This window comes from Crocuta crocuta, unplaced genomic scaffold (genome assembly GCF_008692635.1).
Source record: "Crocuta crocuta isolate KB4526 unplaced genomic scaffold, BGI_CrCroc_1.0 scaffold310, whole genome shotgun sequence".
Lineage (NCBI taxonomy): Eukaryota > Metazoa > Chordata > Mammalia > Carnivora > Hyaenidae > Crocuta > Crocuta crocuta.
The window spans coordinates 1,266,651-1,285,939 of NW_027532609.1; the positions used below are offsets into that span (position 1 = coordinate 1,266,651).

Genomic DNA, 19,289 nt, shown 5'->3' on the forward strand with positions numbered 1-19,289 from the left:
GTCTTCAAAGAGACATTTATATTCACCATTTAGTGTAAAATATCCTTTCCCAAACCTGCCAACAACTCCCAGTATATAAGCACTTGCCATCTGTTCTTTGGAGATTGCTTCTGCATCATTACAAGCAAAGAAATCAATACTAGACCATTGATTTGGGAAAGACACAAGATTGCATGGCAATAATACATAAAGTTAGTCAAGCCCTACTTCTCAATTGTTTTGAAAGAACAGATAGTTCAATGCTCCTTTCTGAAATAGGTACTCATCCTGGATTGGTGATCTTGTAGCAATAAAAGTCCAAGATAGATGAGGCACCATAACCCCAATTGACTTAACAGCTCTTGAGTGCTACACAGAATCTCAAAATGCTGTTTTAGACTCAAGAGTCATGTATTAACTAAGATCCAGCTCCCCTCTCTGCAGTCTATCCCTCAGTTTAATTTACAAAGTATGGGCTGGGGCCCAGGGTCACTCTGCTAGCACCACCAGACAGTTAAGTGGAAAGGGCACTGCAACTGCAGAGAGCAGTTGAAGGGCTGCTCCAAATATGTATTCTGTCTTGATAGACAGGTAAGGCCAATTGTTTACCTTATACATTAATTTCCTAAGACACCATCTGGTCTTTCCAAGCCAAATTAACATGTAAAAGTCATTTAGATATGTTAATTGGTTTTGAACCAGGAAATAGAATCAATAAAAAGGGATTATGGGAATGGAGAACATTATGCGTTTACCTAGAACTTTGTGTTTTAAAAAGCTCTTTCACATGCATTAGCTCTCTTGATCCTAACCTCTCCTACAGATTATCACTGTAAACATCTGAAAGAGGAGGAAATTGAGGCTCAATGATTGTTACCTTCTTAAGGTAGCCTAGGGAAGACACTTAGGGAGAGCGAAAGGAATGAATACTTATCAGGGATGCTTTATTCTCTTTTAGCCAACCAGACCCAAAGCTAAGGAAATTGAGAATAGCAACTTGTGACAAAGCTAAGTAGCAGAGCCAGAATCTGAACTCAGATCTTTTGGACTTCAAAGTCCATTCTCTACTGGGCTTTGGTTTAAGATAGCAAGGTGGGAAGACTCTGAACTCACCTCCTCCCATAGACACACTGAGTCTACAGCCACATATGGAACAATTTCCTCTTTAAAAAAAAATCCAAAGGATGGCTGGGTGAGGACTATACATTGGGCGAACAAGAAGAAAACCATACTGACATGGGTAGGAGAGAACGGGACATAGTCTTGCCATAAAATCCACTCCTGATGCAATATCCCACAACAGGGAGAGAACTCAAAAACTGGAGCTTCTGAGGAGTGAAGGGTTTAAATCCTGTATCAGGCATCCTAACTTTTAAGACATACACCTAAGAGACAAGCCTCCAAAACATGTAACTTTGAAATCAAAAGGGCTTGTGTCCTGAAACCCACGAAACTGTGGCAATCTGAGAAACTGTTCTTAAAGGGCCTACATATGGGGACTTACTCACACAAGAGGCAGCTAACTGCCTGGCCTTAAAGTGGAGGAGGCTCAACTGCTTATATTAAAGCACGGGTGTGAGGGTAAAGCATAGGTGTGAGGGGCAGACTTCTAATCTAATCTGACACATACATCTAGGAGCCTGCTGGCAACTTTCCAGGGACAAGGACTGGCAGGTACCATCATTATGCTCTCCCTTTGCCAGGCTCCAGGGCACTAGTATCCTACAGAATGAGCTTTTCTGTGTGTCTGGTGGCCTGATTTTTATGGCTGCTGTCTAGGGGACGCCTCCTGCCTGCCTGGCTCTGGAGGCCAGGGGAGTTTGTGTTCCTGGTCCCACGGGCTGTAATAATTGGTATCACTTAGAAAAAAGCTTATACTCCTGTTTGGCACCTTAAGTTTTGTGACTGGTCAGGGGACACCTCTGTATCATTTGGTTCTGGTGGCCAGTGGGGCTCATGGGTCTCACAGGGTCGTAAGCAATGGAGAAAAAGGTCTTAAACAGCCACCAACCCCAGGGCAGAGCAAGAGGTAACAGACCCAGGAGCTTGGTCTTTCCGTGAAGGAGGTCTATTAGCTAGTCATGGGGCTGACCATACACCTTTCCAGAGACCTCAGAGAGGTTGCTATCTTCCCACTCACCCTCTGCCATGCTCCAGAGTCCCAGAGCTGTACACACATTTGGTGCCTTGGCTTTTGTCTGGTGTCCCAGTTTATATGGCTGCTGCCCAGAAGATGCCCCTTGATCACCTGACTCTGGTGGCCAGGGGGCTTGCATTCCTGGGTCCCTAGGACTGTGGCAGAGAGACAGTTCTTGGTAGGTTTCCACTCCCAGGACACTGCACAGACAGTAGTCTGAGGTACCCTCCCTAGTCTTTCTGTGAAGAAGGCCTTTCTGCTTGTCCTGGAACTCTGGCCTGAGCGGCAGTCTTCAGGTTTGGCACATATTTAGTGGCCTGTGGAGTTGGCCTCAGGAACATAGGCTATGGACACCATCTTAGTGCTTTCTCTATGCCATGCTCCAGCTTACCAGTATCACACAGAGAAAAGCTTATACCCTTGTCTAGAGCTTGGAGTTCTGTAACTGCCTCCCAGGGGGCACCTGTTCCAGATGTACTTATGTTTGCAGTCCTGTAGGACTACATATATTTGCCTATTTTTTATTTTTTATATTTGCCTCTTTTTTAAATGCCTGAAGGTCTGGCTTTCAGTCAACCTGAATCTAGGTGCTGAGGCTCTCCCATTTGGGACATTGATGGGTCTTGGAATATTCTCAACTGTTGGAAGCTATTAAAAATATAATAGCCTGCTTGAGCAGGCACAGAGGTTTGAGAAATAACAAAGAGCTGGGGCAGGACTGAATGACAAGATTCATCTACATGAGGCCACTCATTTAAGGCCCAGCCAGAGAGGTGGTTGTTACATCTGTTGTATGGAAACAGAGACTCAAGCTAAATGAAAAAACAGAGGAATATGTTCCAAATGAAAAAACAAAGTAAACCCCAGAAAACAAACAAACAAACAAAAACAACAAAAGCCCTCAATGAAATAGAGATAAGTAATTTACCTGACAAAGAGTTCAAAGTAATAGTTATAATGATGCTCACTGAACTGGGGAGAAAAATAGATGAACACAGAGAGAATTTTGACAGAGAGATGGAAAATATAAGAAAGTACCACACAGAAGCCACAGAGCTGAAGAATATAAAAACTAAATGGAAAAATACACGAGAGGGGTTCAAAAGCAGACTAGATGAAGCAAAAAAAAGGATCAGTCAACTCAAAGAGGAGGCAGTGTTACTCACTGAATCAGAGCAGCAAACACAAAGAAATAAAAAAGAAAAAAAAATGAAGATAGCTTAAGGGATATAGAGAACAACATCACATGGAGTTGCATGTGCACCATAGAGCTCTGAGAAAAAGAAAAGAGAAAGGGATAGAAATCTTATTTGAAGAAACAATGACTGAAAACTTCCTTAACCTGGGGAAATAAATAGACATTGACATCCAGGAAGCCCAGAGTTCTAAATAAGAGGAACCCAAAGAGACCTACACCAAGACACATTATAATTAAAATATCAACAGTTAAAGGACAAAATGTTAAAAACAGCAAGAAGACAACAACTTGTTACATACAAGGGAACCCCCTCTCAACAGATTTTTCAGCAGAAATTTTGCAAGCTAGAAGGGAGTGGTACTATATACTCAAAGTGCTAAAAAAAAAACCCACCCCATCAAAACCCAAAAAACCAACCAAACAAACAAACAAAAAATCTTCCAACCAAGAATACTCTACCTGGCAAAGTTATCATTTGGAAGTGAAGGAGAGACAGAGTTTTTCAGACAAGCAAAAGCTGAAGGAGTTCACCACTACTAAACTGTCCTTAAAATAAATGTCAAAGGAACTTGTTTAAGTTGAAAAGAATGTGCACTAATTAGTAACATGAACACATATTAAAGAATAAATCTCACTAGAAAAGTAAATATATAGTAAAGGTAGGAATCAACCACTTATGAGGCTAGTGTAAAGATTGAAAGACAATACTAGTGGGGTGCTTGCAGTCAGTTAAGCGTCTGACTTTGGCTCATGTCATGATCTCAGGGTTTCTGGGTTCAAGCCCCACGTCAGGCTCTGTGCTGATACTTCATAGCCTAGAGTCTGCTTCGGATTCTGTGTCTCCCTCTCTTTCTGCCCATTGCCTGCTCATGTGATCTCTCTCTCTCAAAAATAAACATTAAAAAAATGTTAAAAACGACAAAGCTAGTAAAAAAATTACGATTACAATTAGTTAAGGGATGCACAAAATAAAACGATGTAAACTGTGACATCAAAAACATAAAATGAAAGAAACCACAAAATGTATGGAGGGAAGAATAATAATTCTGAGCTTTGCAATGGAATGAAACATAAGCTGTAACCAACTTAAAGTAGACTGTTATAGATATAAGTTGTTATATGTAAGCTCATGGTAACCATAAAGTAAACACACAAAACATAAAGAGAAAGGAATTTAAGCATACCACTAAATAAAGAAGAAACAGAGAAGACCTAAGAAGACAGTCTGGAAACAATAAACAAAATGGTAATAAGCAAAGACCTATCAATAATGACTTTAAATGTAAATAGATAAATTCTCCAATCCAAAGATACAGAGTGGCTGAAGATCCATCTATATGCTGTCTAAAGAGACCCACTTGATTAAAAATTTTTTTAATGTTTTATTATTTATTTTTTGAGAGAGAGAGAGAGAGAGAGAGAGAGACAGAGCATGACCATGGTGTAAGGTAGATGATGAGTAACTTTCTGCTGAATAAAGGAATGGAGGAAAGAACAGACCCATCCCAATAACAGTGGGTTGGATAAGATTAAAATCAAATTTATAATATTTCCTTACCTTGACTGCATAGTTATTAAGTGGATCTTTTGCATATGAAGCTGTGTAGTAAACTGCATCACCGGCCTCACAACATGGCTTGTCACTAGTTAGCCTGAAGTCTGACCAGCTGTCCACCCCAAAACGGAGCTGATCTTTCTGTCCAGCCATGAAGAGATCTTCACATTTAATTGCCAGTTTCTTCAAGGCATCTGTATGAAGGCTTCGGATTTTACCCACCACTTCTTCCCGATTCTCAAGTCCTCTATAAAGTGCTTGTCTCTGTGGCTTCTGCATGCCTCGGCCCTGTCTGCAAGAGGGACCACGCCGGCTGGACAGGGACTCCATGCTGTTGGAAAATCTATCCTTAATACTGAGAGTGGTTAAGCTGGAGATACTGTTTGCTGCTGAGGGGAAAGGTCTCTCCTTGAGCAAAGGTCTTTCCAAGGAGTCATAAGACTCAATGTCCAGTCCCTTGAGTTCATAACTGATGGAAGAGCCAGCACTACTGGCATCCCAGTTGGGGTCAATATCATAGGTGGGATTAGCCATAACACAAAGACTCGTTTCCATGGACTTTTGGAGGTCTTTGGGGATTGGTTCTGTATTGGCTCTTATGATTGTTTTCTTTGGCAGTGGGGGTGGTGTGGGTTGGGAAGCATTAGTAGTTTCTTGGTCTGTTTTCCCACTAAAGACAACAGCATCATCCAAAGTTCCCTTAGGCTGCCGTGGATGCTTGGGTGGTATCATGGCTGCTCTTGATTGCCCTGTATTGTTTTAAAAGAAAGAAAGAAATAATAGTTAAGTTTTTATTCTTGTTACATAATTGAAACTTAAGGAGAAATAAGTGAGATGGCCATGTGACTATAAGAAGTCAATGCCTTACTTCAAAATGGTTGAAGAAAAGCAACTAAAGAACAAACAGGTAAAAGTCCAAGCCTTCGTGGGAGCAATAAAATGTGAACAATGTCTCAGCATGTCTGTGCCAAAGGAACAGGGTAATTGGCTATTAAAAAAAAAAAGACTTCAGGTCTCCACTCCTGCCCCCATGATTGCTGCATTTACCACACTAGAATATGAAGGAGTGACAGACACTCAAATAATTACACTGTGACAAGGTAGAGATTAAAGCATTTGTGGATTAAGAAAATACTTGGAAACATTAAAAAAAATTTTTTTAATGTTTTATTTATTTCTGAGAGACAGAGAGAGACAGTGTGAGCAGAGGAGGGTCAGGGAGAGAGGGAGACACAGAATCCGAAGCAGGCTCCAGGCTCTGAGCTAGCTGCCAGCACAGAGCCTGACCCGGGGCTTGAACCCACGAACCGTGAGATCATGACCTAAGATGAAGTCGGATGCTTAACCGACTGAGCCACCCAGGTGCCCCAATACTTGGAAACATTTTTAAAAAACAATGGAAACTAGTCATGGGACCACTAGACTGATGCTCAAAAGATACTGTTCTGTTCTTTTAACTTGGTTCCAAAGTTACAATGTATTGTATATAGCACTTGTCATTTTCAATCCAGTACATATGAATACAATTTCATAAACATGTTATTTTATTTCACTACAGAGATGGATTCTAGCACTATTCTTAAACTGGTCTGTGTATAATTCTGGTGACTGGGATAAAAGGAACAATATATATTAGTAGTCAACTGCTGTTCCAAATAACCTTCAGAAACTCTTATGAGATTCTGTTTTATTTTTGAAGGTATATAAACTGTGATTTGAGCGATACTACTTTTCAACATCTCTTACAAGCCCTAGTTATAGAACCAATCATCTCTGCTTTCTAGCACCTGCACTTGGAAGACAATTAAAATACACATGTGTGAAAATGAAAACAAAAATGGTCCAACATCTTTGGGATACAGTACAAGTAGTTCTAAGAGGGAAATGTATAGCAGTACAGGCCTACCTGCCTCAAGAAACAAGAAAAAGCTTGAATAAAAAAATCTAACCTTACACCTAAAGGAACTAGAAAAAGAACAAACAAAACCCAAGGTGAAGAGAAGGGAGGAAATATTAAAGCTAAAGATCAGAGCAGAAATAAATGGCATAGAGATGAAAGAAATCAATGAAACCAAGGGCTGGTTTTTTGAAGATAAACAAAAGTGACATACCCTTAGCCAGACTCATTAAGTAAAAAACAGAAAGGAACCGAATAAATAAAATCAGAAACAAAAGAGAAGTAACACTGATAGGACAGAAATACAAAGGAATTTAAGAGAATACTACAAAAAGTTATATCCCAACAAATTAAACAACCTACAAGAAACAAATTCCTAGAAACATATAATCTTCCAAAACTGAATCAGGATGAACTAGAAAATCTGAACAGGTTGACTACAAGTAATGCAACTGAATCAGTAATAAGAACAACTACCAAAAGCAGAAGTTCAGGACCAGATGGGTTCACAGGTGAATTTTATCAAACATTTAAAGGAGAGTTAATACCTTCTTTACCTTAATACCTTATTATTCTTCTCAAACTATTCTAAAAAATAGAAAAGGAAGGAAAGCTTCCAAATAGATTCTATAAGGCCAGCATCACCCTGATACCAACAACAGACAAAGACACCCCAGAAAAAAAGAAGAAAAAAAAAGAAAGAAGAAAGAAAACTATGAGCCAATATTCCTAATGAACATAGATGCAAAAATCATCAACAAAATATTAGCAAACTGAATTCAACTATACATTAAAAAATCATTCACCACGATCAAGTGATATTTATCCCGCGGATGTAAGGTGGTTCAATATTCACAAATCACTCAATGTGATATACCACATCAATAAAATGAAGGATAAAAATCATATGATCAAGTCAATAGATGCAGAAAAAGCAAATACCAAAACTCAACATCCATTCATGATTAAAACTCTTAACAAAGTGGGGTTAAGGGGTGCCTGGGTGGCTCAGTCATGATCCCATGGTTTGTGCTGACAGCTCAGAGCCTGGAGCCTGTCTTCAGATTCTGTGTCTCCCTCTCTCTGACCCTCCCCTTCTCACGCTGCCTCTCTTTCTCAGAAATAAATAAAACATTAAAAAAAATTAAAAAACACAACAACAAAGTGGGGTTAGAGGAAACATATCTCAACACAATAGGGAAAAGTCAAGGATATCCACTCTTGCCACCTTTATTCAACATTGCACTGGAAATCCTAGCCACAGTAATCAGTCAAGAAAAGAAATAAGAGGCATCCATGTTGGTAAAGAAGTTAAACTGTTACTATTTGCAGATGACATGATACTATACATAGAAAATCTTAAAGCTTCCACCAAAAATAATAGAATGAAATAATAAATGAATTCAGTAAAGTTGTAGGATACAAAATTAATACCCAGAAATCAGCACTACTTCTATATGCTAACAATGAAGTAGCAGAAAGAGAAATTAAGAAAACAGTCCCATTTACAATTGCCCCAGAAACTTAGGAATAAACTTAACCAAAGAGGTGAAAGACCTGTACGCTGAAAACTATAACATACTGATGAAGGAAAATGAAGATGATACAAACAAATGGAAAGGTATTCCAGGCTCATGGATTTGAGGAATTAATATTGTTAAAATGTCCATATTCCCAAAGGGATCTACAGATTCAATACAATCCCTATCAAAACACCAACAGTATTTTTCACAGAATAAGAACAAATAACACTAAAATTTGTATGGAATCACAGAAGACCCCCAAATAGCCAAAGCAATCCTGAGAAAGAAATACAAATCTGGAAGTATCAAAATTTCAGATTTCAAATTATACTGCAGGGGCGCCTGGGTGGCTCAGTTGGTTGAGTGTCTGACTTCAGCTTGGGTTGTCATCTCACACTTGTGAGTTTGAGCCTGCATTGGGCTCTGCACTGACAGCTCAGAGCCTGGACCCTGCCCCTCCCCCACTTGTGCTCTGTCTCTCTCTCAAAATAAACATAATGAAAAAAAAGTTTTTAATTGTATTGCAAAGCTATACTAAACAAAACATTTAGTTTGATACACAGAATAGAGAACCCAGAAACAAACCCACAATTCTATGATCAATTAATCTATGATAAAAGAGGCAAGAATATAAAACGGGGAAAAGACAGTCTCTTCAATAAATGTTGCTGGGAAAACTGGACAGCTACCTGTAAAAGAATGAAACTGGACTACCTTTTAACACCATGCACAAAAATAAACTCAAAATGAATTAAAAAACCTAACTGTGAAAGCTATAGTAATATTTTTCTAGATACGCCTCCTACGGTAACAAAAGCAAAGATAAACTACTGGGACTACACCAAAATAAAACAAAAACATTTTGCACAGCAAAGGAAACCATCAACTGAACAAAAAGGCAACCTACTGAATGGGAGAAGGTATTTACGAATGATGTATCTCATAAGGGGTTAATATTAAAAATATATAAAGAACTTCTACAACTCAACAACAAAAAGCCAAACAATCCAACTAAAAAGTGATCAGTGGACTGGATGGACAAAGAAGACATACAGATGGCCAACAGATGCAAGAAAAGATGCTCAACATCATTTATCATCAGGGAAATGCAAATCAAAACCCTAATGAGATATCACCTCACACCTGTTACAACAGTTAAAATAAGAAAAACAAGAAATGACAAGCATTGGTGAGAATGTGGAGACAAAGGAGGCCTCCTGCACTGGTTGGTGGGAATGTAAATTGGTATAGCCAGTCAGAGTAGCTAAAATGACAAAATCAGGAGCCTATAGATGCTGGCGAGGATATGGAGAAACGGGCACCCTCCTACACTGTTGGTGGGAATGTAAACTGGTGCAGCCCCACTGGAAAACCGTGTGGAGGTTCCTCAATAAATGAACAACAGAACTCCCCTATGACCCAGCAATAGCACTGCTAGGAATTTACCCAAGGGATACAGGAGTGCTGATGCATAGGGGCACATGTACTCCAATGTTCACAGCAGCACTTTCAACAACAGCCAAATCATGGAAAGAGCCTAAGTGTCCATCAACTGATGAATGGATCAAGATGTGGTTTATCTATACAATGGAATACTACATGGCAATGAAAAAGAATGAAAGCTGGCCATTTGTAGCAACGTGGATGGAACTCGAGGGTGTTATGCTGAGCAAAATAAGTCTGGCAGAGAAAGACAGATACCATATGCTTTCACTTATAGGTGGATTAGGAGAAACCTTACGGAGGACCATGGGGGAAGAGAAGGGAAAAAAAGTTGGGGAGAGGAAGGGAGGCAGTCCATGAGAGACCTTTTTTTAATATTTTTTTTAACATTTATTTATTTTTGAGACAGAGAGAGACAGAGTATGAGCTGGGGAGGGGCAGAGAGAGAAGGAGACACAGAATCTGAAACAGGCTCCAGGCTCTGAGTGGTCAGCACAGAGCCTGACGCAGGGCTCGAACTCACAGACCGTGAGATCATGACCTGAGCCAAAGTCGGACGCCCAACCGACAGAGCCACCCAGGCGCCCCCATGAGAGACTCTTGAATACGGAGAACAAACTGAGGGCTGATGGGGGTGGGGGATAGGGGAAGAGGGGTGATGGGCATGGAAGAGGGCACTTGTTGGTTGACAATGAACTATGAAAGAAAAAATAAATAAATAAATAAAGTTAATTCAAACTTTATGAAAAAATAAAATAAAATAAAATAAGAAGCTAAACATTAAAAAAATAAAGAAATATTTTTAAAAATATAAATAAAACCATGTCCTTGTAGCAATGCCAAGGGCACAAATATAAACTGTGACAGCAGTAACAATTTAGTCCATTTCCCATTCATGCAACTCTCTCCAAGAGCACCTAGAAGTTTATACAAACTAAGATGATATATACAGCAAATCTAAGCATGTAGGTTCTCCACCAACGGTATTGGTTCTCCACCAATGGCACGCAGCAAATATATATATTTTTATAAGGAACAGAACTATATTACATATAAATACAAAAATATGTATATATATGTATGTATGTATATATATATGTGTGTGTGTATGTATGTATGATATATACATATATAGCATAAGAATGAGAGAGACATAGAAAATGAGAATGCTAAGAGGGCCAGGACTTTGCCTTATTCATTATTGTATCCTCTATGTCAGGACAGGGCCTGCATGTAAAAGATGCTCAGTAATGTTTCTTGAATGACTAAAAGAGTAAATTAGAGCTGAGAGAGAATTAAGTGGTAAATTTATAGAGGTACCCGTAACAAGAAAAGATACTGAATTATTAATTTAAAATATTCCCACAAAGAAAAGTCCAGGGCATCATGGCTTCAGTGATGAATTCTAGCAAATACCTGAAGAGAATATCAATCCTACACAAACTCTTCCAAAAATAGAAGGGGAAGGACCATTTCCCAGCTTGAAATCTATGAAGCCAATATTACCACACACCAAAATCGGACAAGGGCATTCATAAGAAAACTAGAAACTAATATCCCTTATGAATACAGACACAGAAATCTTTACAGAACACTAGCAAACTGAATCTAGCAACATATAAAAAGGATTATACACCATGACAAAGTTAGATTTGTCCCAGGAACGCATGCTTGATTTTAACATCTGAAAGTTAATCAATGGAATACACCATGCAAACAGAATAAAGGCAGAAAAAAACCTTACATGATCACTTTAATAGGTGCAGAAAAAGCATTTGAGAAAATCCAACACCTTTTCATGACAAAACACTGAACACACTGAGAAAAGGAGAGAATGTCCTCAATCTGGTAAAGGGCACCTATGAAAGCCCCAAAGCAAATATCATCCTTAATAGTAAAAAACTCAAAATATTTCCCCACTAAGATCAGGAATAAAACAAGTATTTCCATTCTTGTCCCTCCTAATCTACATTTCACTGGAGGACCTAGCCAGGACGATTAAGAAAGAAAAAGAAAAACATCCAGATTAGAAAGGAAGTAAAACTATCTCTTATTCAAAGGTAACATAATCTTGTATATACGAAAGCCTGAGGAATTCACAAAAAATTATTAGAACTAATATACCAGGTTCAGCAAGGTTGCAAGATATAAGGTCTATATAAAACAGCTGTATTTCTATACACTAGCAATGATCAAAAAATTATTATTAAAAAACAATTCTATTTATAATATCATCACAATAATAAAGTAGTTAGGAATAAACTTAACAAAAGAAGGGCAAGACTTATACACTGGAAACTACCCAACAGCATTGAAGATATTAAAGACCTAAATAAATGGAAAGACATCTTGTGTTCACAAATCAGAGACTTAATACGATAAGATGGAAATAGTCTCCAAAATGTTCTGAAGATTTAATGTAATCCCTATCAAAATCCCAGCTGGCTTTCTTGCAGAAATTGACAGAATGATACTAAAATTCATAGGGAAATACAATGGATCTAGAGTAACCAAAGAATGTCTTGAAAAAGAAGAACAAAATTGGAGAGCTCTGATTTCCCGATTTCAAAACTTATTTAAAACTATAGTAATCAAGATTGTATGTACCATGTGTTGGGGGAATGGGCAAATCAGGTGAAAGGGATTAGAGGTACAAACTTTCAGTTATAAAATAAAGTCATAGGGATGAAAAATACAGCATAGCGAAGGTAGTCAATAAAATTGTAAATGGCCATTTAAAATAATGTTTATTTATTTTTGAGAGAGAGAGAGAGAAAGGGAGAGAGAATCCCAAGCAGGCTCTGCACTGTTAGTACAGAGCCTGATGCAGGGCTCGAACTCATGAACCACTAAATCATGACCTGAGCCAAAACCAAGAGTTAAATGCTTAACTGACTGAGCCACCCAGGCACCCTATAGTCAATAATACTGTAATAACTTTATATGATGGCAGGTGGTAACTACACTTGGTGAATATTTTGTAACATATATAAATGTTGAACCACTATATTGTACACCTAAAACTAATATAAATATTGTATGTCAACTATACTTCAATTAAAAATTAAAAAAAAGATTGCACTAAGAATAGAAGAAATAATAGATGAGTGGAACAGAACTGAGAGTCTAGAAATAAATCTGTATATTTATGGCCAATTCCAACAGAGATGCCAAGACAATTCAATGAGGAAATAGTAGCCTTTCCAGCAAACAGTGCTGGAATACCTGGATACCCACATGCAAAAGAATGAAGTTGAACTCCTACCTTATACTATACGCAAAAAGTAACTCAAAATATCGCAAACATCTCAACATAAAAATGAAAACTATAAAACTCTTAGAAGAAAACATAGGAATACATTTTTCAACCTTGGATCAGGCCATGATTTTGTAGATATGACACCTAAAAGCACAAGCAAAAAAAAAAAAATAAATTGGAATTCATAAAAATTAAAAACTTTTGTGCTTCAAAGGACAACTTCAAGGAAGTGAAAAGGCAACCCACAGAAAAGGAGAAAATATGTGCAAATTATCTATCTGACAAGAGACTTGTATCCAGAATCTATAAACAACTTACAATAAAAAAATAAGTAACCCATTACAAGTGGGCAAAGGGTATGCACAGACATTTCTCCAAAGAAGATATACAAATGGCCAATAAGCACATAGAAAGATGCTCAACATCACTCCCCATTAGGTAAATACAAACCAAAACCATGAGAGACCACTTCACATCTACTAAGTCAGCTCTAATCAAAAAGATGGATGAGTGTTTGTGAGGATATGGAGAAATTCAAACCCCCACACATTGCTAGTAGGACTCTAAAATGCAGTCACTTTGGAAAACAGTTTGGTAGTTACTCAAAAAGTAAAACCAAGTTACTACGTGATCCTGGATTTCCACTCCCATGTATATGTCCAAGAGAAGTGAAAACACAATGTCCACATAAAATCTTACACACAAATATTCTTAGTAACATTATTCCTAATATCCAAAAAGGAGTAATAACCCACAGGTGCATCAACTGATGAACGGATAACAAAGGAATATTATTCAGCCATAAAATGAAATGAAGTGCTGATATATGCTGCAACCTGTATGAACCTTGAAAATATGCTAAGTGAGAGAAGCCAGTCACCAAACCCCACATATCGTATGATTCTATTTACATGAAATATCCAGAAATATGTAAATAACTACAGACAGCAAGTAGATTATTGGCTGCTGTGGGATGCGGAGAATGGAAATGGAGAGAGACTGGTTTCTGTTTAGAGTGATAAAAATGTTCTGGAATTAGATACTGGTGATGGTTGTAAAATTCTACTAAAACTCATGGAATTGCACCCTCTGAATCTTATGGTATGTAAAACATATCTCAATAAAGGAAATCGACAATTCATTCTTAGAAACTACCATAACTCCAGTTTCTACTTACATCTTCCCATTCCTCTGTGCCCTTAAGATCACCAGGGATGGAGGGGCTCAGTATTAACTGCACTCTTCCTGTGATGATGAGGAACCTCCTTCCCAGAGCTGCCCCAGACCTATTTTGCCTCAGCTAATGTGAGAAGTCAGAACCATAGTTTATTCACAACATGACAGAAATAGGCTTTATAACAAACCTTTATTTTCCACCAGCTGACCCAGACCTTTCAGAGATGAAGTGTGATGACAAGGTTAGAAGCAGTCAACTGCACCGGCATCTTATTGTCCTTGCTTAACTACTGTGACAGTTCCCTGTTACCACTGTCTCCAGTTTTGCCTCCCTCACCACACTGGCCATTATAGAGATTTTTTTTTTAAACACCAAAGCTGATCATGGCACTCCTCTACTTAAGAAATTTGTCATTGAGAATTTGAACTTGATCCCGAGGACAGAATTTTCTTTGCTCGAGCACAGAAGCAAGCCTTCCATGACCCAGCCCTGGCTGTACCTATTTTCCTTGTAGCATCTCATCTTACATCCAAAGTCAGAGCAACCAGCTGCTTGCAGTTTCCTTAGCACTCTTGGCTACTTCATCTCTACTGTCCACTCATGCTAACCCTCTTCCAGGAATGGTTTCCCTCTCCTCTCCTCTTTAAACATTCTGCTTATGAGAAGTGTTTCTTACTCTACTCCCCTAAATTGACCTCTTTTTCTTGGGACCTCATATAATCCTGTGAACACTTCTCTCCAAGTACTGACAATAGTTGACTTGTGCCCCTGTCTAAATTCCCTACTGGTATTGCTCACTGAGGGCAGACACTGGGTCTTATTTGCGTTCCCAGGATCAAGCAAAGAATCTGGCTGAAGAGAATGGAAGGAAAGGAGGAGACAAGGAAGAAAAAAAAAAAAGGAAGGACGGTATTAATGAATAAATGAAAAAACTGGAAACACAAACTTATTCTTGTTCTTTCCACATCCTTAGAAGAACCTTTATGGGTATCATTTTCTACCAATTTCTTTTATTTTTTTAATGTTTTATTTATTTCTGAGAGAGAGAGGGAGAGAGAGAGAGAGCAGAGAAGGGTCAGAGAGAGAGGAAGACAAAGAATCTGAAACAGGCTCCAGACTCTGCGCTAGGGGTCAGCACAGAGCCCAGTGCGGGGCTGGAACCCACGAACTGTGAGATCATGACCTGAGCCGAAGTCAGACGCTTAACCGACTGAGCCACCCAGGCGCCCCTCTACCAATTTCTCCAAATCAGAACAAACTAAAATAATCATAGACATGGAAGGAATGGATTCTCAAAGCACTAAAAAAAATGACCTCAGAAGCAGCAAGTGAGACAAAGTCTATCACAATCAGCAGCTTTTTAATGCTTATCAGAGGAGGTGGAGGAGAGCTGATCATGCCACTTCCCGCCACCAATAGAACAAAGTCCGAACTCTTCAGCAAGCTGGTCAAGGCTCTCTGTCTTATCTACCACTGTTTCTCACCAACTCTCCCACATGAACACTTGCTTCCTGTTCTTTGAATATGCACTGAATTTTTATTTCTACATCTCTGCTGTAGTAAAGGTGTTCTGCTGTAAGCCCGACTCAGACAGCCCTTCTCCATGGAAGCCTCCCTACTCTCTACTCGTTCCCTCCAAATTGGGAACCCTCACTTCTTCCTCTTGCTGTCTTAGCATTTTTTGCTCTATTATAGCATTTTAGCCTTTTACAACGTGTGTATTTTTTTTTTACACGCCCTCAGAACCTGGCGCGGTGTGCCACACACAGTAGCTGGGCAGGAAACGGCTGCAAACTGAAGGATGCAGAGTCAGAAGAGTTGCTCATCACTCCAAAATGAAAATGGACAGCCAAGGCAGCAAGGAGATAAAGAGAGTTAATAGCAGCTTCTCTTCCCAAACAGCAGAATATGATCTCTTGGGAGCTATGGAGATTTCCACATGAGAGTCAGAAACTTCTGCATTTCAGATGAAACCATGAGCATTCCACAGCCCGTGCAAATAGGTCAAGCCATTCTCCCACGTCTGAAAGTGTTTTGCATTTTTATTTTTTCCCCAAGAAAGACAAGTTCTCGGAACTGAATTCCAGTCATCAGGGTCAATGTTTTAAAAGCTTGGTATCTTGGCTGTTTTTATTTTAAACTTTTAATCCTGTACATTCCCCTCAAGCCTCTGGGACCAGACACTAAGCTCAGCTTTCAGCAGTCCTGATATAACATCACATACTCTACATTTTTGTGGCATGCCAGCTCTCTAAACAGAAAAAAAAAAATAGATTGGGTTCTAAATCTTGCCTTGCTATAGACTAGAAAAGTTCTTTTTGACAAATATGCCTGATTAAACCACATTCAAACCTTACTTTCCCCTCTTTTTGAGCTTCCTTACTCTAGCTCTTTACTCTCTCTCCACTTAAAAATGTCTTTGGACTGACAGATTAGCCCCTATATCACATTCTGTAAAGCAAATGATGAAAGATGGATTAAAAGGAAATAATTTAATGACACTCTGAAGAAGCGAAAAGGGTGTTTAAAACTCCTTGGGAAGGAGAATGATGGATGTAGGACTCTTAAAACTTATAAGATTGGTATAATAAGTAGAAAGGAAATAAGAAAAATATTATTTCTAAAGATCAACATTTTAAAGATGACTGCATACTGAAAACTCAAAATAATAACTCCATCATTACAGACATGTGCTGAAAGGCACTACCACTGAAGACACACAGGAGACAAACCACAGCAAATGTCTGTGTAAGACCCGACAGTCATTACCATTTTGGGGTGCTAGGGATTAAAGCACTTAATGATGACGCATTTGGACAAGAGCAGTGTACTAATTCACACTTCATTTCAATAAGACAGGAATGTCATGGTCTCCTGGTCGGTCTCTCTGCCTCCAATTGTCTCATAGGTAGATCCTAGAATGATTTTTTAAGAATCTTGATCATGTCCTTTCATTCATAATTTTTCAGTGGCTCTCCATTTTCTACAGATAAAAAGATACACTGGAGTGGCTGGGTGGGTCAGTCTGACTCCTGATTTCAGCTGAGGTCATGATCCCAGGATTGTGGGATCAAGCCCCATGTCAGGCTCCATGCTGAGTGTGGGGCCTGCTTAAGTTTCTTTCTCTCTCCCCCTGCCCCTCTCTGCTGCTTGCTCTCTCTAAAAATAAAACTAAAAACTTAAAATTAAAAAAATTGTGATATATACATACCATTTATGATCTAGCCTTGCTGTTTCACTGTTTTACCTCCCCTGCTCTGCCCCCTTTCACTCAGTACTTAAGCTGCCCTGATTCATTACTGTAGTTAACGGAACATTCATTGCTCTATTAATGTTTAGGCCTTGCACATACTTTTCCCTCTACGTGGAATGCTCTCCCTTGCTTGTCAGTCTGTCGGAGTAGTCACCCTTCTTTCAAGCTCTGCTCAAAACCTAAGTGACCTCCCGCCCCTAGACTCCTCCAGGCAGAGGCTTTCATTAAACTGTTAAATATCTTCATATAGCAACTAGCACATGAGCTCCTAAGAGTCCAGCCCATGTCTCTTTCCTAAAGACCGACCAAGAGTCCTTGGCGATAGCATTTCTATTTCCAGGACCTAGCTCTGTTCCCAGAAGATAGGTGCTATTCGACAAATGTTTGCTGAGTAAGAGCAGTAAACCCAAATAAATAAAACATATTTTTCCACTTAAATTGTAATTTCACCCCTAATTTTTTTCCAGGGCTCATGACAAGTAATACAGATGAGAACAGGAAAAGAGAGGACAAAGGAAGAGACAATCATCTCCAAACTGGGAAATATGCACTATGCTGTATAAATATAGATGTCACATACCACTGTGCACCAGCCTGTCAAGTGAGCAGGCCTCTCACTGGCTGAGCCTAGCGCTCACTATATCATCTCCTGGCAGCAGGCATCAGCAGCTTAGGAGGAAGGGTCCCACCACAGTCAAATGGAGGCACCAACTGGCAAACCCCAGGGGACATCAGCTTCATGCCAAATGATAAAACAAAACTGACCTTCAAAGACCATTTTAGGCATAGCCTCAAATAAAGAGATACACTGACCATTTTAAAGAATGTCAGTGGCATAGCAGCTGACAGGCTCAATTTTTGTAGATCTCATTTGAAAACCTCTCCAAGAACACAGATTATTTATTTGAGGGTAAGTTATCTATGTACTTTGAATATTGCACTCTGCCATCTAATTCCAGTATATGGCAAACTATTTTTAAATGTGAATGCAGCTAAGTTAAAAGATAGGGAAACAGTCTATGATTTCTTTTTAAATAGAAATAATTATATTTTTAGGAAGTACAACAAATGCTCAAACAAATGTTCAAAGCAGTCAGTCTCAGATTTGAATTTTTTTAAACATCCAGATAATCTAAAAATGTGCAATTCTTTAATCTTTGGTTCAAATCATTAACTTTGTTTTTTTTAAGTTTCCTTTTTTGAGCTTAATTTATTTTGAGACAGAGTGAGTGGGGGAAGGGCAGAGAGAGAGGGAGACAGAGAATCCCAAGCAAGCTCTGTGCTGGCAGCCCCCCATCCCCATGTGGGGCTCAAACCCACAAAACTGTGAGATCATGACCTGAGCTGAAACTAAGAGTCAGATGCTCAAATGACTGAGCCACCTGGGTGCCCCTCAAATCATTAACTTTGAATTATGTAGAATAACATCTGGCCCATAGAAGTTCCTCAATAATTACTTGTTGAGTAGATGTGCTAATGGTAATGTATCCTTTAGAAAGATTTTTTTAAAGCTTCTATTTATGATGACATTATTGCATAATTATATCAAGGCCAGCAACGAAATGGCACTTTTTAAAATATACTTATCTCTTGTTTTCAGAGATTTAAGTAATCTCCACACCCAGTGTGGGACTGGAAATCACAGCCCTGAGACCAAGAGTTGCATGCTCCACCGACTGAGCCATCCAGCTGCTTCTCATCCATTAACATTTAACGCTGATGATCAATACACTGCCAAAGGAAGTTCTGGAGACAGAAGACTTTTAGATGTTTTCCTTCAGTGTTTGAAAGGTACAGCCTTAAGTAGATGCACCGGGTAAGTAAGATAAGAAATGCAGAGGGGTGCCTGCCTGGCTCAGTCAGTAGAG

The 19,289-nt window shown here is 39.0% G+C and overlaps 1 protein-coding gene across 4 annotated transcripts in view; it reads right to left on the minus strand.

The window, feature by feature from the left end:
- Positions 1-19,289, minus strand: part of PEAK1 (pseudopodium enriched atypical kinase 1) — a 255,618-nt gene that overhangs the window by 22,605 nt on the left and 213,724 nt on the right. For all 4 annotated transcript variants that reach the window (XM_077780461.1, XM_077780463.1, XM_077780464.1 and 1 more), the window contains one exon: positions 4,873-5,618. In XM_077780461.1, coding sequence (XP_077636587.1) covers positions 4,873-5,618 — 746 coding nt within the window. The remainder of the gene's footprint in view (positions 1-4,872; positions 5,619-19,289) is intronic.